Consider the following 24779-nt stretch of genomic DNA (forward strand, 5'->3'; position numbering starts at 1 on the left):
TTTCAGCTATTGAAGCTCGCCACGGCCAATGTAGTTCCAGCTATTGAAGCTCACCGCGGCCGCTGTAGTTACAGGCAGATGTCTGCTACATATTACATCTGGTATGTTATGAGCTCAGCTCCAGAGTCCCCTCCATATATGAAGATCAGATTATAAGATGCATTATCGCATCTTATGTCGGGAAAGGGTTAATCAGAGGACTTTGGACCACGGACATATAATCAATTGTGGTCCCAGAAATCAGGCACTTATTACCTATGTGTTGATCTTGGGCTAACCCCTTTAATGTGGCGGACAGCATTTAGATGGCATAATCATTAAAAACCAAACGTCCTCAGTGTCTGTGATTTATATCATAACTGAAAGAGAACAGGAAATCTTCCCGTGTGATAAATATGTAATCAAGGCAGCATCTGAATGCGTAGTCCTCACATCAGTGTAGGCCGGGGTCGTCCTGATCAGGCACAAAGCCATCCATTTCTCCCAGCAATGAGAGCAGCTGTAGAATGAAGCACACATTTATAGTGCTCAGCAGCAAATGGGTTAAAAGCTTTCATTTAATTTGCTTTGTGTGTGAGGAGGAAACTGCAGAGCAAGCAAATTCAGGAGACTGCTCCAAGGGCCCGTGACACCAGAGCAAGTCCCAATTATCGGAGCGTCTTCCATCTCACACTGAACACAGATGAATGTTTAATAGCGCCTGGAGATCGCGGCTAGCTCGGCACGTGGCAGGGCATGTTCTAGTAAAATGGTAAGCCTTGTAGCGACAGCCCGGCCTCTGGCTGGTCCCATATCTCACAAGGCCATCTTAGTAAATCCTTGCATGCCTGTGAAATAACGATTCCGAATCCTCGTTTCTCACAACGCTGGGTTGTACCATTTCTCTTGAACATTTATGAGAAAATTGACAACTGGGCGTTACCATTTCCCTTGTAAAAAGCCAAGTGATCATATACGGTCTCAGCAGATTGGGTAGAATTATGTATAGGAACACATCCACAACTGGAAAAAGTGATTTTGTATAGTTTTTTTTTTTGGGGGGGGGGGGAAAATAGGAATGGTAACACTATTGTCAATTTATTCACTTCTATCCAGGAGGAATAATCCAGGACTAATGTGACATATTGAGAAACAGATTTGTTATTACATGTGAAATACAAGTAACTACCAGAACAGACGTGTGAAGAAGAAGAAGAGCGACTGCTCCTCTCCGAGACGGACGGACATGGTCAGGTTACTACTCCTCGGTTAGGCATTTTCCACCCATAGCTTTAGTCGCACTATTTCCTTTATGGTCACTGGAGCACATTAGGGGTTTTTATGGATCTTAACCAAGGTTCTCCAGGTTACTGTTTTGTTTTTGGAAAGTCCAATAGTCTAATGACTTAATCTATTTTGTTCCAGAACACACGCAAAAAAAAAGAAGCTTAATGGAGGCATAAGATTGACAAAATTAACAGAGTTCGATAACAAAAACTAAGATTTTATGCAAAGCACACTTATAATATATCTATAGCTCACATATTAGGAAGTAAAGGCTCAAACCTGTACGATTCTCCGACTGTCACTATCTCCACTTCACTGTCAGTTGAGGTGACGTTGATTTCTTCATTGTTGCCAGGGACTTGGGGTGTGGATGAAGCCTCAATGACTACAACGTCCTCATCAATGCTACCTGAGAAGTTAAAGTGGCAGGTATGAATATATAAAGTGTTACATTATCTTCCGGTAACCGTATAACCAAGTGTAAGAAATAAAACAACTTTGTTTTCAAGTTACTCATTCAAATTGGGCTGTTTAAAAACATGGCTCCCCCTTTAATGTTGCCCAAGCCCATTTCTCGGCTGGCAGGTTATATTTTTCTGGAATCTACAGGACTCCCCATTACCAAATACAGGGATGTGTATTTCTAGCTGTGTAATGAGTTAACTAAGAATCAGTCAGGGAGCTTTTTCTGATGATCCAATGGGAGAGCATCTAACTACTTCTTTCAGCCGATTTATGACCACATCAAAGACCAAATAGAAATTATTTTTTCACCCAATACATGAATTTAAAGGGGGTGGGAGAGGGATAGTGTGTAAAATATACCTATCTATATCCCCAGGACGGACCAGGAATACCTCTTAAGGCCCCGTCACACTTGGCGACGCTAAAGCGATCCCGACAACAATACGACCTGTCAGGGATCGTTGCTGCGTCGCTATGTGGTCGCTGGTGAGATGTCAAACAGTGAGATCTTCCCAACGACGCAGCAGCGATGCGGCGACCTGTAGTGACCTGTACAACGATGTCGTTGGTCGTTGTGACCCTGTCACATGGCAGCTATTATGACGATTCAGACCTCGATGAGGGACGTCCTGTGACGTTGTAGTCACACAGGCGTGCATTTGCGTTGCCTTTTCCGCGCCCATTCAGTTCCGATTGGTGGTCGATACTGCGTTCTGATTGGTGGCGGCCTTGCCTTATGAGGCGACACAATAACCCTTCCGTCCTTTGTTCCTGACCGCGTGGTGGTTTGCAGATCGTTGTAGAGTTCTCCGGCCTGCGACTCCTCTTCGATTTATCTATTCTTCAACGGTTCTTCTGACACATATACTTTGTGCACGGTAGGTATCGTTTGGGGTCTCAACTGCGTTTTCATTTTTCCTTAATTTATAGGGCACCTACTAATTATCTGCCATCATTGCTCTGGAGGGAGGGAGGGCTTCGCTGCTATCTGTGTACATATACTTTTGCACAGGCAGCCATTTTAGGCGGTCTCGTGGGCACACGGTAGTGTGGTTCAAACTTTATCTTTAACTCTTTTTAAAATGTTCCATATATGCTCACTGTATGCTATTCTTTCTTTCAGATGTCTTACAATAGCGAGGAATTTGTCCGTGAATTAATCGAGATGTATCGGTCCCTGCCCTGCCTTTGGCAGATTATATCTGCTGAGTACAGTAATAGAAATCATAGTACACGACAGCCCTATCCTTTACAAGTTGTATGGACCTTTTTTTATGTGCAAGAATTACCGGGAGACAAGACTGCACCCATATCACGGAGTGCTGCTGGCGAGCCTGTAGGTGACGAGCCTGTAAGTGACTCCGGCTGGGGCTCCGGGTCTGCAGGTGCTGGAGAAAAAATAACTTATTACATACCTGAGGTGCTGCACTGTAATTACTGTTGTAACTAATGTGCCGCCATATACTATGCTAACCTATCTTAACGCCACTCACCACGATGGGGCAGGCTCTGTGACCGGATGCTGGCGATACGCTCACTGGACCTGTACCGCAGATCCGCCAGCTTCTTCCGGATCTGGGTACTGGAGCGCTGCACCCCAAATCTCTGGGCTAGGCCCCGACTGATCCTCCGCACAGCACAGCCTGCTTGTGGAGGACTGGATGTCCAGAGTGCTCATGACACCCATAATCCCTTGCATCCACCTCTGCAACTAAGTAGCGCACTTCTGCGTCGCCCCATGGTGTTGCTCGTCTCCTGGCCGCCATTTTGCCGCCTCTTGTAACAAGCTAGGCCGCATCAACGTCGTAAAACCCGCCCACGACGCATCAACGCCGTAAACCACGCCTACGACGCATCAACGTCTCCAGCAGGTTTATTACAGGACGCTACTGCGTGCGCGAAGGAAGCGGGCTGAATTCTAAATATCTCCAGGTCAGACCGGAGACGCTGCTGCGTTCGAAAAGTGACGAATTATCAATACAGCGTCTCCAGTTGTACAGGAAGACTGGAGTGTTGGTGGTTTTATGTATGGATACGATATATATTTATTTTTAGGTATTTATATTTTTTAGGTATTTAGGTATTTATATTTGTATGTGAGTCTGTATGTGTATATGTGGGTATCTGTATATCTGTGTAGATTTCTATGTATGTGTACAGGGCCGCCATCAGGGCATTACAGCCATGACTGGCGTATGGGGCCCGGTGGGCAGAGGGGGCCCGCATCGGGCACCCTTTCAACTGCTCACCGGGCCCCTACCGGCAGCCGCAGGCTGAACCGGGCCCTTAGCGGCGGCCGGCGCTGCAGCTGTTTAAAGTTATTGACGTGCGGGCCTGCGCCCGCACGTCAATAGTTAACAGCCGCCGGCCAATATGAGGCTGGCAGCTGGGGTCAGCCGCAGCGTGCATGTCGCCGGCGTCTGACGTCATTGTCAGTCGCCGGCGAGTGCACGCTGCAGCTGCGTGGAGTGAGCAGGAGCGCGGCAGGTAAGCAGAAATTGTGTTTTTTTTTATTTTATTTTGAGCGGCGATCCGGGGGGCCCAGGGCAGAACGGCTGGACACAGTGGGGCAGAACGGCTGGACACAGTGGGGCAGAACACTGGAGACACTGGGGCATGACTGGAGACACTGGGGGCATGATTGGAGACGGGGAAGAATGGTGATACGGGCATGATTGGAGACACTGGAGGCAGGATTGGAGACGGATGGGGCAGGATGCATACGATGGAGACAGATGGGGCAGGATGGGGAGATCATATGGGGCAGGATGGATACTCATTAGGGCAGAATGGGAGAACATATGGCTGACGCCAGGAAAGACACACGGGGGCCAGGATGGTGAATATTATTACCATAGGGGCTAATTAAGGGATATTATTACTGCAGTGATGTATTTATTTTATTTTTTGAGTATACTGTTTTAAATGGAGGGGCGGTCCTATTACTGTGTAGAGTGATACTATGTCGCCTTCTTCATGTGGTGTAATGTAGAAGTTGGGAAAATTAAGTAATGTGTTCTGCAAGTGGAACTCGAGATAACGGTGTTATTTCCTGCAGAGATGAGTCCTGGCTGCATGAAGTGATGGCGGTCTGTGCTGGATGAAAGATGAAGGACTTGTACTTTTATATATGACAAAGTAGGGGGGGTCGACTCTTGACAGGTCTCTAGAGGGGGGGGGGAAGGGGGGTGGGAGTTTGGTTTGCGACTAAATATGTTTTCCTTTTTTTTTAAAAAAAAAAAAACAAGTATTGTACACTGGTATATTGCTGATAACAAAGTATTCCTTTTATTGTTTATGTGCAATATTTATGGTTTAATTAAAAATATCTGATTTAAAAAAAAAAGATGAAGGACTTCACCTAGAGACGTCACTGGTGAGTCAGTGTGTTACCTATACACTGACACTATACACTGTATACTATATGCAGAGCTCCTGTGTATAATGTCACCGGTGATCACTGGATCACCTATACACTATATACAGAGCTCCTGTGTATAATGTCACCAGTGATCGCTGTATTATTTGTACACAGACACTGCATACAAAGTACAGATCTCCTGTGAATACTGGCACTTATGGTGTTAGTATTGTGGTTTTTTTTATTATTGATCAGTATTGTAGTATTCTGTCACTATGTGGTGGTAATATGTGGTCTGGTCATGATGTTGTGGTATTTGTTCCTTGTATTTGATATTATTCGATCACTGTGGTGATAATGGCATCTGGTCATGGTGTGGCGGTATTTGTGCCTTGTAGATAGTATTATAGGTCACTATGGTGATAATATGGTGTCTGGTCATGGTGTTGTGGTATTTGTTCCTTGTATGTGGTATTATAGGTCATTTTAAAAATGTAAAAATAAATAAAAATATACTTTAATTGTATTGCATATTTTTACAAATATTTCATAGGTTACAGTAGAGTAGGGCCCGGCCAAAAGTGTCTACCTTGTCATTTTGGTGGCTTAAAAAAATCTTTTGGCCAAAACAAAAGCTGCCGGAATTTTTCCAAGAGAGTGGTGGGACTGTGGACAGTTTGAGGGGTGGAGTGTGGAGGCGGGGCTGGGGTGGAGCCTGGGCGGAGTCTCAAAGGGACCCCAAAAATTTTGACAGAATGGGGCCCCGAAATTTCTAGTGGCAGCCCTGTATGTGTATATGGATGTATCTGTATACATATGAGTACACGTATGTATATACGGGCCCTTACTACTGAAAGAATGAGAAACAAAGCTTTTGCAAAGTAAAACACACAATTTATTAGACAAATCATTACAATAATAAAAATAGTGTATAAATGTCAGTGGTAGCCCACTATAAGTTCTGATGCTGCCAAGTAACAGCACCAGGACCGTTAAAATATTGGCAGTAGTTGTCTCGGCAGGTCTTCGCATCGTAGGTGTTTCTGCCAGGTCCCAATGGTTGAAGGCCTGCAATTGCGGGATCGTTTGCGCGCCATTCACCGAGCTGCACTTCCCCATTTACTAGGCCCACGGAGTCCATGAAGCCAGGTGGACTGTACGCCAATGCATCGCGACGGTGAAGGAAGTTGTGAAGCACGCAACAAGCCAAAACAACGGAGTCTATCGATTCAAGCTTCATGTTAATAGGCGTGTGGAAAACTCTGAAGCGATTGGCCATGATACCGAAGGCATTTTCTACAACCCGACGTGCCCTTGACAAGCGGTAATTGAAAATTCTTCTTTCCTCTGTTAGACTTTTTTGAGGGAACGGTTTGATAAGATTGGGATGAAGCGGGAAGGCCTCATCACCGACAAAAACAAAATTAAGGTTGCCTCTAGTCTCAGAGTTGGGAGGCAAGTGAAGGTCACAGTTGTTCAAACGCTCTCCAAAGAGGGTGTGCTCTAAAACACCACCATCGGAAACCCTTCCGTTCATGCCAACATCTACATTTATAAATTCGTAATTCGCGTTAACAAGTGCCATCAGGATGATGCTGAAATAGCCCTTATAATTAAAGAAATAGGATCCGCTGTTCGGTGGTTGAGTGATCCGGACATGCTTCCCGTCCAAAGCCCCACCACAGTTAGGGAACTGCCAAAGCTGCTCAAAATCGGAGGCAATCATTTTCCATTTCTCCTCCGTGTTGGGAAACTGCATGTAGCTACGTAGACTGTGGAAAATCGCATTACATGTCTCTGGAATTAGAACGCTGAGCAGGGACCTTGAAATGGCTGAAGAAAAATGCAAGTCTTGCAGCGAGCACCCGGTGGCCAGGAATTGCAGCGTGACTGCCAATCTTTCATCTGCCGGGATGGCAGCACGCATCGCTGTATCCTTCCGTTGAATCAGTGGAGTAATTCTTTCCAGTAAATGTTTGAAGGATTCCTCTGACATCCGCAGATAGTTGCGGAAATCATGAGGATTCTTCTCCTGAAGCTCTCTTACAAGTTGCATGTGGGACAAATCAGACCTCTTCTGCAGCCACTCTCTGGTCCACATGCGACGCTTTCGTTTGGAACGCCTCTCTAGCATCCGTGCCTCATCTTGACGCCGAGCTTCCTCAACCAGCAATGCAGCAAACACAACAGCACACTGCGCATTGTTCATGATGCTGCAAACGGAAACAAATAAAATAAAAAGATGAGAAAGTTATTAAAAAAAAACAAAAACAAATGCACTCCATTCCGTTACCGTGCATGACAGAAAACATGCTGTATGGGTGTGCACGCACAAGACCCCCTAAAATGGCAGCCCGTGCAAAAGTATATGTACACAGATAGCAGCCAAGCCCTCCCTCCCTCCAGAGCAATGATAGCAGATAATTTGTAGGTGCCCTATAAATTAAGGAAAAATGAAAACGCATTTGAGACCCCAAACGATACCTACCGTGCACAAAATATAGGTGTCAGAAGAACCGTTGAAGAATAGATAAATCGAAGAGGAGTCGCAGGCCGGAGAACTCTACAACGATCTGCAAACCACCACGCGGTCAGGAAGAAAGGATGGAAGCGCTACTATGTCGCCTTGAAGGCATGACCGCCAATCAGAACGCAGTAGCGACAACCAATCGGAGCAGAGGGGTGCGGAAAAGGCAACGCAAATGCACGCCTTATGTGTCGGTGACCGAGTCGTCAACGAGGTCGTTGGTAAGGTGTCAAACACAGCGATGTGTGCTACCCAGCGGGACCTCAACGATCAAAAAAAAGGTCCAGGCCATTCCGACACGACCAGCGATCTCACAGCAGGGGCCTGGTCGCTGCTACGTGTCAAACATAGCGAGATCGCTACTGAGGTCGCTGTTGCGTCACAAAACTTGTGACTCAGCAGCGATCTCGCTAGCGACCTCGCTTAGTGTGAAGGTACCTTTAAAGTGGTTGCCCACTACTCGGACAAGCCCTTCTGAATACGTATGTTTGCCCACAGTAAGATAGCACGGCAGGTGCAGACAAGTATTTTCAGTCCCAGTGTGATCCGACAAAACACTGGTTTGCAATCAGACCAATATAATGTCAGAGGTGGGGGAAGAGCAGCATGCCAGAGTTTCAATATTCATATCGCACATGGGCATGCAAATCAATGAGTCTGAAAACAAATCTGACTGCACTCGGGACGACATCTGACTGCAGCCAGATTTCCACAGATCGGCAACATGGAGAAGATGGGAGAAATTTTTGACTCCAACTTCGCATCTAAATGAATCAGTTCACATTATGCTCACACTGATCAGAATTTGACACAAATGTGATTTGCATAACTGACCAGATTGTCTTGGATGAGAGAATATATGCTCCTCTGCACCGCGCCTTATACTCCTCTCCAGTGCCGGTGACGCTCTGGGTGTGTCGGCACCGCTTCTCCTGGGGATCATGTGACATAACAGTCCCTGTAGCCAGTCAGTGGCCGCGTCACTCTCCCTGCCTTTGGACAAACTCGCATACATCTGGAGGAAGTGAGCAGCAGCAGCTCCGACGTCCTCCCGGATATGCGATTCATCCAAAAAGGGAGAGAGTGAAGCGGCCGCTGACTGGCTGCCGGGGTCGCGTAACAATGTCACGTGATCACTGGGATTTAAACAACTCCAGCACCGGAGGGGGGAGAATGAGTGCTATTATTTTTACTGGGCGCACCAATGGGTTTCAGAAGGGGTAGTCCAAGAAGTGGTGTGCGCATGTCCAAGTGGCGAATCCACTGCGCAGCTTCAAGGAAAATAGCGCGATCTGCGCTATTCAGCCGTTTATCGGTGGGCGCGGCCATCTTCGTGAGGCCGCGCGTGCGCAGATGGTTCTTCTCGGCTTCCCGGGGCTTCAGGAAAATGGCCGCGGGATGCCGCGCGTGCGCAGATGGAGATCGCGGCGGCCATTTTCCGCGCCCACCGATAAACGGCTGAATAGCGCAGATCGTGCTATTTTCCTTGAAGCTGAGCAGTGGATTCGCCACTTGGACATGCGCACACCACTACGCCACCAACGGAGATCTGGGGGAGAAACAACGCTGTCACCATGCCCATATGACCTGACCAGCGTGAGTGACAGCCCAAAACGGCGACTTTACAAAGGTATTTCGGCAGCATAGGTGGGGAATAAAGGCTCACAAAATACACTAATGTAAAGCCCAGCTCTGCCCCTATTTAACGCTATTTTTAGCTCTTCTTGAAAAAAACGGGGTGACAGGTTCCCTTTAAGCTCTACTCCTCCAGTTGATGGGAAACTGTGCTCCAATGCCAAGTGAAAAAGAGCATGCCTCCCATAGAGAGCAAGGGGAAATGCAGACAATGGCAGCAGTTTGCCCTAGGCCACCAGGGATGCTGACATTTAAGTATTTAAGGAATTTTATAAAATGCAGGCAGGGGGAAAAAATACACATTTTTATTATGGGGAAAGAAATCAGTTAAAATTTGATGCTCAGGTCACACCAATCTCGTGGATAGGAGATGAAAGGGAATTCCAGTTATTACATGTGCATGTCCGCTGTAACAGACCTGGCGGGCACTGGCCATTGCTGTGTCTGTACAGCACCAAGGAATGGGAGATAGTAAACAGCAGTTGGAGAGATCGCAGATTACAGGCTGGCTGCGCTGCTGATTGAAAGCCATTTTACATCATTATACTCACACCATCTGCTCCATCTACAGCCACCCATGGCAACAAACTACTTATTGTCAGGCCGAGGGATCTATTTAGAGCCACTGACAACTCTTCATAACCAAGACGATGGGACGGAAAAGAAGAGGCCATCACTGCATCATCGTATTTCACAGATCAGGCCCAAAACAAAGGATAGACCATCAGCCTTACATCCTGTACATTACAATGTGTGTGGCTAATAATAATAATAATAATAATAATAATAAAAATAATAATAAAAATAATATATATATTATTTTTAAACAAAATGAAATTTAAACAAAACAACTCAGATGTAGTTGAAGTTCAGACTTTCAGCTTTCATTTGAGGGTATCCACATTAAAATTGGATGAAGGGATTAGCAGTTTCAGCTCCTTAACATGTGCCACCCTGTTTTTAAAGGGACCAAAAGTAATTGGACAGATTAAATAATTTTAAATAAAATGTTCATTTTTAGTACTTGGTTAAAAATCCTTTGTTGGCAATGACTGCCTGAAGTCTTGAAATCATGGACATCGCCAGACGCTGTGTTTCCTCCTTTTTGATGCTCTGCCAGGCCTTCACTGCGGTGGTTTTCAGTTGCTGTTTGTTTGTGGGCCTTTCTGTCTGAAGTTTAGTCTTTAACAAGTGAAATGCATGTTCAATTGGGTTGAGGTCAGGTGACTGACTTGGCCATTCAAGAATATTCCACTTCTTTGCTTTAATAAACTTCTGGGTTGCTTTGGCTTTATGTTTTGGGTCATTGTCCATCTCTAGTATGAAACGATGACCAATCAGTTTTGCTGCATTTGGCTGGTTCTGAGCACACAGTATGGCTCTGAATACCTCAGAATTCATTTGGCTGCTTCTGTCCTGTGTCACATCATCAATAAACACTAGTGACCCAGTGCCACTGGCAGCCATGCATGCCCAAGCCATCACACTGCCTCCGCCATGTTTTACAGATGATGTGGTATGCTTTGGATCATGACCTGTACCATGCCTTTGCCATACTTTTCTCTTTCCATCATTCTGGTAGAGGTTGATCTTGGTTTCATCTGTCCAAAGAATGTTCTTCCAGAACTGTGCTGGCTTTTTAGATGTTTTTTAACAAAGTCCAGTCTAACCTTTTTATTCTTGATGCTTATGAGTGGCTTGCACCGTGCAGTCAACCCTCTGTATTTACTTTCATGCAGTCTTCTCTTTATGGTTGACTTGGATATTGATACGATCATCCACCACTGTTGTCTTCCGTGGGCGCCCAGGGCTTTTTGCATTGAGGAGTTCAGCAGTGCTTTCTTTCCTTTCTCAGGATGTACCAAACTGTAGATTTTGCCACTCCTAATATTGTACCAATTTCTAGGATGGTTTTTGCCTGTTTTCGGAGCTTAAGGATGGCTTGTTTCACCTGCATGGAGAGCTCCTTTGACCGCATGTTTACTTCACAGCAAAACCTTCCAAATTCAAGCACCACACCTCAAATCAACTCCAGGCCTTTTATCTGCTTAATTGAGAATGACATAACGAAGGAATTGCCCACACCTGTCCATGAAATAGCCTTGGAGTCAATTGTCCAATTAATTTTGGTCCCTTTAAAAACAGGGTGGCACATGTTAAGGAGCTGAAACGCCTAAATCCTTCATCCAATTTTAATGTGGATACACTCAAATGAAAGCTGAAATTCTGAACTTCAACTGCATCTGAATTGTTTTGGTTTAAAATTCATTGTGGTAAATGTCTATAACCAAAGTTAGAAAAATGCTGTCTCTGTCCAAATACATATGGACCTAACTGTGTGTGTGTGTGTGTGTGTGTGTGTGTGTGTGTGTGTGTGTGTGTGTGTGTATATATATATACACATACATATATACATACATACACATATATATACATATATACACATACATATATATACATATACATATACATATATATATACACACACACAGAGCATAACTTGTATTTTATTCATGCCAGTCCCAGCCAAATCTGTGCCTGGCTATTTCAGTAGGTAAAGGAAAGGCTGACAACCAGGAAAGTATGGCTACCTACTGGACGTGAGCTGGGAGTCAGATTCTATAGTTGGTTGTGATGAGGTCTAAAGGTACCTTCACACATAACGATATCGTTAACGATATCGTTGCTTTTTGTGACGTAGCAACGATATCGTTAAGGAAATCGTTCTGTGTGACAGCGACCAACGATCAGGCCCCTGCTGGGAGATCGTTGGTCGCTGAGGAAAGTCCAGAACTTTATTTCGTCGCTGGACTCCCTGCAGACATCGCTGGATCGGCATGTGTGACACCAATCCAGCGATGTCTTCACTGGTAACCAGGGTAAACATCGGGTTACTAAGCGCAGGGCCGCGCTTAGTAACCCGATGTTTACCCTGGTTACCAGCGTAAAAGTAAAAAAAAAAAAAAAATACTACATACTTACCTACCGCTGTCTGTCCCCGGCGCTCAGCTTCTCTGCACTGACTGTGAGCGTCGGTCAGCCGGAAAGCACAGCGGTGACGTCACCGCTCGCTCTGCTTTCCGGCCGCTGTGCTCACAGCCAGTGCAGGAGGAGTGCAGAGAAGCAGAGCGCCGGGGACAGACAGCGGTAGGTAAGTATGTAGTGTTTGTTTTTTTTTTACTTTTACGCTGGTAACCAGGGTAAATATCGGGTTACTAAGCGCGGCCCTGAGCTTAATAACCTGATGTTTACCCTGGTTACCCGGGGACCTCGGGATCGTTGGTCGCTGGAGAGCTGTCTGTGTGACAGCTCTCCAGCGACCAAACAGCGACGCTGCAGCGATCGACATCGCTGTCGGTATCGCTGCAGCGTCGCTGAGTGTGAAGGTACCTTTAGGCCACAACTGCAATGATTTGAGGAGAACAAGGGCAGAAAAGCTTATTTTGCAAGAGGCCTCCATCAGTCACTGCGGATAATGCAGTTAGTGCACTAGGGAAAACTAATTTAATATAGAAAATGCTAAATAAACTGTACACGCTACCTGAGGGAATAATTGTACCATTTTGGTGGTTTTCCCCGGGAGACACAAATATGTCTTCTCCTTCAGTGGAAGAACTGGAAGCCGACTCACTGCTGAGGTCATTCTCACTGGAGCTACTGGAACTGGGAAGCAAGGCGTACTTCTGCCTCGCCAGCACTTCCCGCTTCTTTCTTTGCATTAATATCCGCTCTTTTTGCTTTTGCGTCCTCTGAGTTGAACCTTTTTTCATGAAAGTCTTCCGATGTACAGGCCTCCTCAAGCTGCTCACCTGATAACAAGGCCTTTTCATCAGCATAGGCACAGAGTCTGAGGGGGGACGAGGCCATTTTTGAGCCCTCGCACTGGGAGTTCTGTTTGTAGGATTTACTCCGGCAGGTGAAAAGCGTCGAGGATTGTCCTTGTCCTCATCAGAAGTCATAGTATCAGAGTCACCAAAATGGGAGCTTGATGAAGGCGAAGAAACACAGTCACTAAAGGAAGAGTCATTGTCATCGTCACTTTGGGGCTCTAGTCTTAGCTCCAGCAGTCTCTGGTTTTCTTTCACAGCACAACTTTGGGTGAAGGAGGGACCAGCCTGCTGGCTTTTCCTCTTTTTTCGGACTAGGCCCTTTTCTTGATCTGTGCCACCGTTGTTTAAGTTCCTCTGTTGCTTAGCAGAGTCACCATAACAGTGAGTGAATTCATTACCTACTTTACTTGAGATCATGTCTACGTCTGCTGGGAAGGTCCTTGCTGCCCCCGCACACTTAGGGTTCAGCAATACCCCTTTCAGATTTTCAGGTATCTTTGGTGCATCTGCAGGAACCTCACGCTTCATATCCGCTTATAGATGGTGTGGTCACTCACACAGAACTGACCATGAGTGAACTGGTGAGCTCCACCGCAAGCTGAAAAGAGGAGAAAGATATCAGTATGGCACCCAACACTTGAAGGATTTAATTTAACAGTAGGAGAAAAAAAAATAAAAAAGCAGCTTGCCAGTAGTGCCACATATGATCTCAAGCATATTTCAACAGACTATATACTCTGGATTCAGCAGAAAAGGTATAAAAGAAGGGTCACTTCCTTGTGAGATGTACACAGGTGCCCACACACCCAAGAAAGCAGTCAGCCAGATGATCGCTCAGCCGCCAGCTCTATTTTGACTTTCACATATAGACGAATTCTCAATGGGGAGAAGACAATATGCCACTGACAAAAGGTCTAGTCTTCCTTGGAGCTGGTAATTAGGCATGCCGAATTCCAACCTTATACCCTTGCCCTGTCAAAAATTGGAAGATTCCACTGGTATGCATCTAATGTGCATGGGCTCCATTATCTTTACAAAACAGCTATTTGACCTCTGTCAAAAAACAGATTTTTAACCCCTGGAAGTAAGCATGAGCTCCTAGTGAATGCCTGCAAGCAGAGTTATTGACAACTGATGACTTGATAAATACACTGGAATCATAAGTCTATTTCTCCCTGATGCTATTGTGTGCACAGACCCTTAGGCTATGTGCACACAGTACGTTTTTGATACGTTTTTTCTGGGCAGAAATGGGCCAAAACCGCTCTGGAATCCTTATGCAAGCTACGGTAATTCAGTGACAATCCTGAAGTGTTGTGCACATGATCAGTAAATTTCCTTAAGTATTTGCAGTGCGTTTTTTTTCTGCAGCATGTCCATTCTTTGTGCGTTTCTGCACCCACTGACTTCAATCGAGTCAGTCAAATCTGCAGGAAATCCGCAGGTGTAAAAATGTTTGCGGAGTTGCTGAGCTTTTGTTTTGCGTTTTACCAGCTTCCTATGGCGTTTCCCACACGGTCATCTGTGACAGTGTGGGAAACACCGATGCAATGGTTCTTATCGGTGGTAACGCAAAACGCAACCGCCGGTAAGATAGTTGGTCAGAGAGCTGCAGGGTCATGCTGTAGGATGTCAGCGTGACCTGTGAAATTGCTACCACCGGTGCGAACAAATCTGCACTGAGAAAAAAAAAAAAAAAAACACACAACGTGTGCACACAGCCTAACAGTCACTAAATAAAAGTTTAGATTTTACCGATGCTGCTCATCCATCAAAATACCACTGTGAAGTCCAAAGTTTCTGCATTAGCAGCGTGCTAACTCATTAAGTCTATGGGCCCATAGTTTCACTTTTACAAAGTCAGTCTGCAGCGCTGGTCATAGATAAAAACTTTTACATACGGACAGTAAAACCTTAAAGTAAACTTATGGTAATACGAGCGACCTACAAACCACTTGCCCAACACCCTGCTTTTATGTTGTACTGCAGTCATAAAAATCAACGCAACTGGGCAAAGTGTTAATTGTTCAAAACCCAAACACAAAACAAAACAAAAAAAAAAAAACCACAAACAAGGAACGAAACCTGTACATATGATACCGTGGGGGAAATAAGTATTTGATCCCTTGCTGATTTTCTAACTTTGTCCACTGACAAAGACATGAACAGTCTAATTTTAAGAGTAGGATAATTTTAACATTGTACAGTCACATTGTATAAATTATATAAATTTATTTGCATTTTGCAGTGAGAAATGAGTATTTGATCCCCTACCAACCATTAGGAGCTTCTAACGCTATGTGCACACGTTGCGGATTAGGAGTTTTCATTGCGGATTCTGCATCTCTTGGCAGAAAACGCAGCTGCGGATTTGATGCATTTTTTGTGAGGATTTATTGCGTTTTTACCACTGTGGATTTCTATAATGGAATGGGTACAAAAACGCTGCAGATCTGCAAAAAAGTGACATGCTACTTTTAATCCGCAGCGTTTCCGCACAGAATTTTCCGCACCATTAGCACAGCATTTTTTTTTCTATTGATTTACATTGTACTGTAAATCACTTGTGGATCTGCAGCGTTTCTGCACAATAAAAAACGCGCAGGAAATCAGCAACGTGTGCACATACAGTTAGGTCCATATATATTTGGACAGAGACAACATTTTTCTAATTTTGGTTATAGACATTACCACAATGAATTTTAAACAAAACAACTCAGATGCAGTTGAAGTTCAGACTTTCAGCTTTCATTTGAGGGTATCCACATTAAAATTGGATGAAGGGTTTAGGAGTTTCAGCTCCTTAACCCGGTTTTTAACGGGACCAAAAGTAATTGGATAATTGACTCCAAGGCTATTTCATGGACAGGTGTGGGCAATCCCTTCATTACGTCATTCTCAATTAGGCAGATAAAAGGCCTGGAGTGGATTTGAGGTGCGGTGCTTGCATTTGGAAGGTTTTGCTATGAAGTAAACATGCGGTCAAAGGAGCTCTCCAAGCAGGTGAAACAAGCCATCCTTAAAGGGACACTGTCACCTGAATTTGGAGGGAACAATCTTCAGCCATGGAGGCGGGGATTTTGTGTTTTTGATACACCCTTTCCTTACCCGCTGGCTGCAATATTGGATTGAAGTTCATTCTCTGTCCTCCGTAGTACATGCCTGCACAAGGCAATCTTGCACTGTGCAGGCATGTACTATGGAGGACAGAGAATGAACTTCAATCCAATATTGCAGCCAGCGGGTAAGGAAAGGGTGAATCAAACACACAAAAACCCCGCCTCCATGGCTGAAGATTGTTCCCTCCAAATTCAGGTGACAGTGTCCCTTTAAGCTGCGAAAACAGAAAAAAAACCATCCGAGAAACTGCAACAATATTACGAATGGCAAAATCTACAGTTTGGTGCATCCTGAGAAAGAAAAAGCACTGGTGAACTCATCAATGCAAAAAGACCTGGGTGCCCACGGTAGACAATCGGTGGATGATCGCAGAATAGTCTCCATGGTGAAGAGAAACCCCTTCACAACAGCCAACCAAGTGAACAACACTCTCCAGGAGGTCGGCATCTCAATATCCAAATCTACCATAAAGAGAAGACTGCATGAAAGTAAATACAGAGGGTTCACTGCACGGTGCAAGCCACTCATAAGCATTAAGAAAAAAAAAAAAGGCTAGACTGGACTTTGCTAAAAAAACATCTAAAAAAGCCAGCACAGTTCTGGAAGAACATTCTTTGTACAGATGAAACAAAGATCAACCTCTACCAGAATGATGGAAAGAGAAAAGTATGGCGAAGGTGTGGTACAGCTCATGATCCAAAGCATATCAAATCATCTGTAAAACACGGAGGAGGCAGTGTGACGGCTTGGGCATGCATGGCTGCCAGTGGCACTGGGTCACTAGTGTTTATTGATGATGTGACACAGGACAGAAGCAGCCAAATGAATTCTGAGGTATTCAGAGCCATACTGTGTGCTCAGATCCAGCCAAATGCAGCCAAACGGATTGGTCGTCGTTTCATACTACAGATGGACAATGACCCCAAACATAAAGCCAAAGCATCCCAGGAGTTTATTAAATCAAAGAAGTGGAATATTCTTTAATGGCCAAGTCGGTCACCTGATTTCAACCCAACTGAGCATGCATTTCACTTGTTAACCCCTTCCCGACCCATGACGCCACGTAGGCGTCATGAAAGTCGGTGCCATTCCGACCCATGACGCCTATGCGGCGTCATGGAAAGATCGCGTCCCTGCAGATCGGGTGAAAGGGTTAACTCCCATTTCACCCGATCTGCAGGGACAGGGGGAGTGGTAGTTTAGCCCAGGGGGGGTGGCTTCACCCCCTCGTGGCTACGATCGCTCTGATTGGCTGTTGAAAGTGAAACTGCCAATCAGAGCGATTTGTAATATTTCACCCATTATAACGGGTGAAATATTACAATCCAGCCATGGCCGATGCTGAAATATCATCGGCCATGGCTGGAAATACTAGTGTGCCCCCACCCCACCCCTCCGATCGCCCCCCCACCCCCCCGATCTGGCCGGTACACTGCTCCGGCTCCCCTCCGTCCAGTGCTCCGCTCCCCCCCCGTGCTCGTGTCCGCTCCCCCCGTGCTCCAATCACCCCCCCGTGCTCCAATCACCCCCCCTGCACTCCGATCCACCCCCCCCCCGTGCTCCGTTCCACCCCCCCGTGCTCCATTCCAGCCCCCCCGTGCTCCGTTCCACGCCCCCCGCGCTCCGTTCCACCCCTCCCGTGCTCCGATTCCCCCCCCCGTGCTCCGATCCCCCCCCCCGTGGTCCCCCCCCACCCTATCATACTTACCGATCCAGCCGTGGTCCCGTCCATCTTCTCCCGGGCGCCGCCATCTTCCAAAATGGCGGGCGCATGCGCAGTGCGCCCGCCGAATCTGCCGGCCGGCAGATTCGTTCCAAAGTGCATTTTGATCACTGAGATATAATCTCAGTGATCAAAATAAAAAAAATAATAAATGACCCCCCCCCCCTTTGTCACCCCCATAGGTAGGGACAATAAAAAAATAAAGAAATTTTTTTTTTCCACTAATGTTAGAATAGGGTTAGGGTTAGGGGTAGGGCTAGGGGTAGGGTTAGGGTTAGGGTTAGGGGTAGGGTTAGGGGTAGGGTTAGGGGTAGGGTTAGGGGTAGGGTTAGGGGTAGGGTTAGGGGTAGGGTTAGGGTTAGGGGTAGGGTTAGGGCTAGGGTTAGGGTTAGGAATGTGCACACGTATTCTGGTCCTCTGCGGATTTTTCCGCTGCGGATTTGATAAATCCGCAGTGCTAAACCGCTGCGGATTTATGGCGGATTTACCGCGTTTTTTTCTGCGCATTTCACTGCGGTTTTACAATTGCGATTTTCTATTGGAGCAGTTGTAAAACCGCTGCGGAATCCGCACAAAGAAGTGACATGCTGCGGAATGTAAACCGCTGCGTTTCCGTGCAGTTTTTCCGCAGCATGTGTACAGCGATTTTTGTTTCCCATAGGTTTACATTGAACTGTACACTCATGGGAAACTGCTGCGGATCCGCAGCGTGTGCACATACCTTTAGAATTAGGCTATGTGCACACGGTGCGGATTTGGCTGCGGATTCGCAGCAGTGTTCCATCAGGTTTACAGTACCATGTAAACATATGAAAAACCAAATCCGCTGTGCCCATGGTGCGGAAAATACCGCGCGGGAACGCTGCGTTGTATTTTCCGCAGCATGTCAATTCTTTGTGCGGATTCCGCAGCGTTTTACACCTGTTCCTCAATAGGAATCCGCAGGTGAAATCCGCACAAAAAACACTGGAAATCCGCGGAAAATCCGCAGATAAAACACAGTGCCTTTTACCCGCAGATTTTTCAAAAATGGTGCGGAAATATCTCACACGAATCCGCAACGTGGGCACATAGCCTTAGGGTTAGGGTTGGAATTAGGGTTGTGGTTAGGGTTAGGGGTGTGTTGGGGTTAGGGGTGTGTTGGGGTTAGGGGTGTGATTAGGATTATGGCTACAGTTGGGATTAGGGTTAGGGGTGTGTTGGGGTTAGTGTTGGAGTTAGAATTGAGGGGTTACCACTGTTTAGGCACATCAGGGGTCTCCAAACGCAACATGGCGCCACCATTGATTCCAGCCAATCTCGTATTCAAAAAGTCAAATGGTGCTCCCTCACTTCCGAGCCCTGACGTGTGCCCAAACAGTGGTTTACCCCCACATATGGGGTACCAGCATACTCAGGACAAACTGCGCAACAATTACTGGGGTCCAATTTCTCCTGTTACCCTTGTGAATCTAAAAAAATGCTTGCTAAAACATAATTTTTGAGGAAAGAAAAATGATTTTTTATTTTCACGGCTCTGCGTTGTAAACGTCTGTGAAGCACTTGGGGGTTCAAAGTGCTCACCACATATCTAGATAAGTTCCTTGGGGGGTCTAGTTTCTAAAATGGGGTCACTTGTGGGGGGTCTCTACTGTTTAGGCACACCAGGGGCTCTGCAAACGCAACGTGACACCCGCAGACCATTCCATCAAAGTCTGCATTTCAAAAGTCACTACTTCCCTTCTGAGCCCCGACGTGTGCCCAAACAGTGGTTTACCCCCACATATGGGGTATCAGCGTACTCAGGAGAAACTGGACAACAACTTTTGGGGTCCAATTTCTCCTGTAACCCTTGGGAAAATAAAAAATTCTGGGCTAAATAATTATTTTTGAGGAAAGAAAACGTATTTATTATTTTCACGGCTCTGCATTATAAACTTCTATGAAGCACTTGGGGGTTCAAAGTGCTCACCACACATCTAGATAAGTTCCTTTCAGGGTCTAGTTTCCAAAATGGGGTCACTTGTGGGGGGTTTCTACTGTTTAGGCACATCAGGGGCTCTGCAAACGCAACGTGACGCCCGCAGAGCATTCCATCAAAGTCTGCATTTCAAAACGTCACTACTTCAATTCCAAGCCCCGGCATGTGCCCAAACAGTAGTTTACCCCCACATATGGGGTATCACCGTACTCAGGAGAAACTGGACAACAACTTTTGGGGTCAAATTTCTCCTGTTACCCTTGGGAAAATTAAAAAATTCTGGGCTAAATAATTATTTTTGAGGAAAGAAAACGTATTTATTATTTTCACGGCTCTGCATTATAAACTTCTATGAAGCACTTGGGGGTTCAAAGTGCTCACCACACATCTAGATAAGTTCCTTTGGGGGTCTAGTTTCCAAAATGGGGTCACTTGTGGGGGGTTTCTACTGTTAAGCCACATCAGGGGCTCTGCAAACGCAACGTGACGCCCACAGAGCATTCCATCAAAGTCTGCATTTCAAAACGTCACTACTTCACTTCCGAGCCCCGGCATGTGCCCAAACAGTGATTTACCCCCACATATGGGGTATCAGCGTACTCAGGAGAAACTGGACAACAACTTTTGGGGTCAAATTTCTCCTGTTACCCTTGGGAAAATAAAAAATTGCAGGCTAAAAGATCATTTTTGAGAAAATAATTTTTTTTTTTATTTTCATGGCTCTGCGTTATAAACTTCTGTGAAGCACTTGGGGGTTCAAAGTCCTCACCACACATCTAGATTAGTTCCTTTGGGGGTCTAGTTTCCAAAATGGTGTCATTTCTGGGGGATCTCCAATGTTTAAGCACACAGGGGCTCTCCAAACGTGACATGGTGTCCGCTAATGATTGGAGCTAATTTTCCATTTAAAAAGCCAAATGGCGTGCCATCCCTTCCGAGCCCTGCCGTGCGCCCAAACAGTGGTTTACCCCCACATATGGGGTATCAGCGTACTCAGGACAAACTGGACAACAATATTTGGGGTCCAATTTCTCCCATTATCCTTGGCAAAATAGGAAATTCCAGGCTAAAAAATCATTTTTGAGGAAAGAAAAATTATTTTTTATTTTCATGGCTCTGCGTTATAAACTTCTGTGAAGCACCTGGGGGTTTAAAGTGCTCAATATGCATCTAGATAAGTTCCTTGGGGGGTCTAGTTTCCAAAATGGGGTCACTTGTGGGGGAGCTCCAATGTTTAGGCACACAGGGGGCTCTCCAAACGCGACATGGTGTCCGCTAACAATTGGAGCTAATTTTCCATTCAAAAAGTCAAATGGCGCGCCTTCCCTTCCGAGCCCTGCCGTGTGCCCAAACAGTGGTTTACCCCCACATATGAGGTATCGGCGTACTCGGGAGAAATTGCCCAACAAATTTTATGATCCATTTTATCCTACTGCCCATGTGAAAATGAAAAAATTGAGGCGAAAATAATTTTTTTGTGAAAAAAAAGTACTTTTTCATTTTTACAGATCAATTTGTGAAGCACCTGAGGGTTTAAAGTGCTCACTAGGCATCTAAATAAGTTCCTTGGGGGGTCTAGTTTCCAAAATGGGGTCACTTGTGGGGGAGCGCCAATGTTTAGGCACACAGGAGCTATCCAAACGCGACATGGTGTCCGCTAACGATGGAAATAATTTTTCATTCAAAAAGTCAAATGGCGCTCCTTCCCTTCCGAGCCTTACCATGTGCCCAAACAGTGGTTTACCCCCACATGTGAGGTATTGGTGTACTCAGGAGAAATTGCCCAACACATTTTAGGATCCATTTTATCCTGTTGCCCATGTGAAAATGAAAAAATTGAGGCTAAAAGAATTTTTTTGTGAAAAAAAAGTACTTTTTCATTTTTACGGATCAATTTGTGAAGCACCTGGGGGTTCAAAGTGCTCACTATGCATCTAGATAAGTTCCTTGGGGCGTCTAGTTTCCAAAATGGGGTCATTTGTGGGGAAGCTCCAATTTTTAGGCACACGGGGGCTCTCCAAACGTGACATGGTGTCCGCTAAAGAGTGGAGCCAATTTTTGATTCAAAAAGTCAAATGGCGCTCCTTCCCTTCCAAGCCCTGCCGTGCGCCCAAACAGTGGTTTACCCCCACATATGAGGTATCAGCGTACTCAGGACAAATTGGACAACAACTTTCGTGGTTCAGTTTCTCCTTTTACCATTGGGAAAATAAAAAAATTGTTGCTAAAAGATAATTTTTGTGACTAAAAAGTTAAATGTTCATTTTTTCCTTCCATGTTGCTTCTGCTGCTGTGAAGCACCTGAAGGGTTAATAAACTTCTTGAATGTGGTTTTGAGTACCTTGAGGGGTGCAGTTTTTAGAATGGTGTCACTTTTGGGTATTTTCAGCCATATAGACCCCTCAAACTGACTTCAAATGTGAGGTGGTCCCTAAAAAAAATGGTTTTGTAAATTTCGTTGTAAAAATGACAAATCGCTGGTCAAATTTTAACCCTTATAACTTCCTAACAAAAAAAAATTTTGTTTCCAAAATTGTGCTGATGTAAAGTAAACGTGTGGGAAATGTTATTTATTAACTATTTTGTGTCACATATCTCTCTGGTTTAACAGAATAAAAATTCAAAATGTGAAAATTGCGAAATTTTCAAAATTTTTGCCAAATTTCCGTGTTTATCACAAATAAATGCAGAATTTATTGACCTAAATTTACCACTAACATGAAGCCCAATATGTCACGAAAAAACAATCTCAGAACCGCTAGGATCCGTTGAAGCGTTCCTGAGTTATTACCTCATAAAGGGACACTGGTCAGAATTGCAAAAAACGGCAAGGTCTTTAAGGTCAAAATAGGCTGGGTCATGAAGGGGTTAAAGACTAAACTTCAGACAGAAAGGCCCACAAACAAACAGCAACTGAAAACCACCGCAGTGAAGGCCTGGCAGAGCATCAAAAAGGAGGAAACACAGCGTCTGGTGATGTCCAGGAGTTCAAGACTTCAGGAAGTCATTGCCAACAAAGGGTTTTCAACCAAGTACTAGAAATGAAGATTTAATTTAAAATTATTGAATCTGTCCAATTACTTTTGGTCCCTTTAAAAACAGGGTGGCACATGTTAAGGGGAACCTGTCACCCCGTTTTTTCAGTAGGAGATAAATATCGTAGTTACTTACCGATAACGGTATTTCTCTGATCCCATGACGGCACTAACGAGAGAGGGATCCGCCCTCAGGGACAGGAAACCCACAGGTTAAAAAGGCGGGACCTCTCCTCCACCTCAGTTTGGTTTACAGAGCCTTGCAGGGAATTTCTGCTGTAACTTAATTGGTTATTTTACACAACAAAATATAACTATATACATATTTTCTATTATTTTTTTTTTTTTTTTTTTATGCACACCTCGTGACTTAAATTATTAGTAGTGTGGGCACCCATACGTGAAGGGAGGGAATATACAGGTGCCGTCATGGGATCAGAGAAACACCGTTATCGGTAAGTAACTACGATATTCTCTTACCCCATGACGGCACTAACGAGAGAATTTCAAAGATTGAAAGTTTAGGGTGGGACTACTGCCTCAAGAACTCTCTTACCAAAAGTTAAGTCTGAGGGAGAAGATAGATTAAGCTGATAGTGCTTGAAGAATGTAGAGGGGGAAGACCAAGTGGCTGCTCTACATATTTGATCTATTGATGCTCCACCACGTTCAGCCCAAGAGGTTGCCACCGACCTGGTTGAATGAGCCTTAATTGTGTCCGGAGCTTGTTCTCCGGAAGAGGTATATGACATCTTGATGGCATCTCTTACCCACCTTGCCAACGTGGCTTTCGATGCCTTGTGACCCTTATTTGGTCCCTGAAAGCAGACAAACAGAGCCCTCCCTTTCCTACACTCCCTTGTGGCTGATAGTGTGTTAGACATCTCTTTACATCTAGAGTGTGTAGAGCCTCCTCTTTTTTGTTTTTTGGATTGGGGCAAAAAGATGGTAACGCTATCTCTTGAGATCTGTGGAATTTTGACGCCACTTTGGGAAGGTAAGAAGGGTCAGTTTTAAGGATTACTCTGTCATCTAATATTTGGGTTAGAGGTGGGTAAGCTGATAAGGCCTGCAGATCACTAATCCTGCGAGCTGAGGTTAGGGCCACCAATAAACAGGTTTTCCAAGATATTATTTTCAGTGAAGCCTGAGATAAAGGTTCGAACAGTGCCTTAGTTAGTGCTGAAAGGACTAAGTTCAGATCCCAGGGAGGAGCGGTGAGATGTATAACTGGTCTGGACCTAGTAGATGCTCTAATAAATCTTTTTACCCAGTGATTCCCCGCCAAATCCTGGTTGTAAAGGGCACCCAATGCTGCAATCTGAACCTTCAGAGTGTTTGTTGCTAGGCCTTTCTCTAAACCTTTTTGAAGAAATTCTAAAATTTCCTGAATTGGCATCTGATTTGATAGGATAACCCCTGACGTGGAGAGGAACTTTTTCCAGACTTTGCCGTAGGCTCTGGGGTAGTTATAGGTTTTCTACTGGCCAGCAGGGTAGAAATTAGATTTGAAGAAAAACCCCTTTTTGTTAATAGTTCCCTTTCAAAAGCCAGGCCGTCATATGTAAACTTTTTATTTGTGGGTGATTCACTGGCCCTTGATGCAGAAGGTCTGGGATATCTGGGAGTACCCATGGATCCGCTATGGACATTAGGCGTAGCCTATGGGAACCATACTCTTTTCGGCCAGAACGGAGCTATCAGTATCACTTTGGCTCTGTCCTCCCTGATTTTCTTCAAGACTAAGGGAATTAGAGCTATCGGAGGAAACACATAAGCTAGATGGAATTTCCATGGAATTAACAACGCGTCTATAGCCACTGGACTCCCCCGAGGATCTATCGAGCAGAAGGCCTC

General features: G+C 45.2%; 2 protein-coding genes across 6 annotated transcripts in view; both read right to left on the minus strand.

Annotated features, from left to right (window-relative positions):
- The window catches only part of RNF111 (ring finger protein 111), a 90975-nt gene that overhangs the window by 30899 nt on the left and 35297 nt on the right, over nucleotides 1–24779 (minus strand). For 4 of the 5 annotated variants that reach the window (XM_069765896.1, XM_069765895.1, XM_069765894.1 and 1 more), the window contains exons 2-3: nucleotides 12796–13682; nucleotides 1546–1675 (exon numbers count right to left, since the gene is read on the minus strand). In XM_069765896.1, coding sequence (XP_069621997.1) covers nucleotides 1546–1675; nucleotides 12796–13612 — 947 coding nt within the window. In that variant the 5' untranslated portion in view covers nucleotides 13613–13682. The remainder of the gene's footprint in view (nucleotides 1–1545; nucleotides 1676–12795; nucleotides 13683–24779) is intronic. The other variant, XM_069765893.1, reaches the window with a different exon arrangement.
- LOC138676516 (uncharacterized) lies at nucleotides 5965–7427 on the minus strand. Its single transcript, XM_069765897.1, has one exon. The coding sequence runs from the start codon at nucleotides 7299–7301 to the stop codon at nucleotides 6045–6047; it is 1257 nt and encodes a 418-aa protein (XP_069621998.1). The 5' UTR covers nucleotides 7302–7427; the 3' UTR covers nucleotides 5965–6044.

This window comes from Ranitomeya imitator, chromosome 4, assembly GCF_032444005.1.
Source record: "Ranitomeya imitator isolate aRanImi1 chromosome 4, aRanImi1.pri, whole genome shotgun sequence".
Lineage (NCBI taxonomy): Eukaryota > Metazoa > Chordata > Amphibia > Anura > Dendrobatidae > Ranitomeya > Ranitomeya imitator.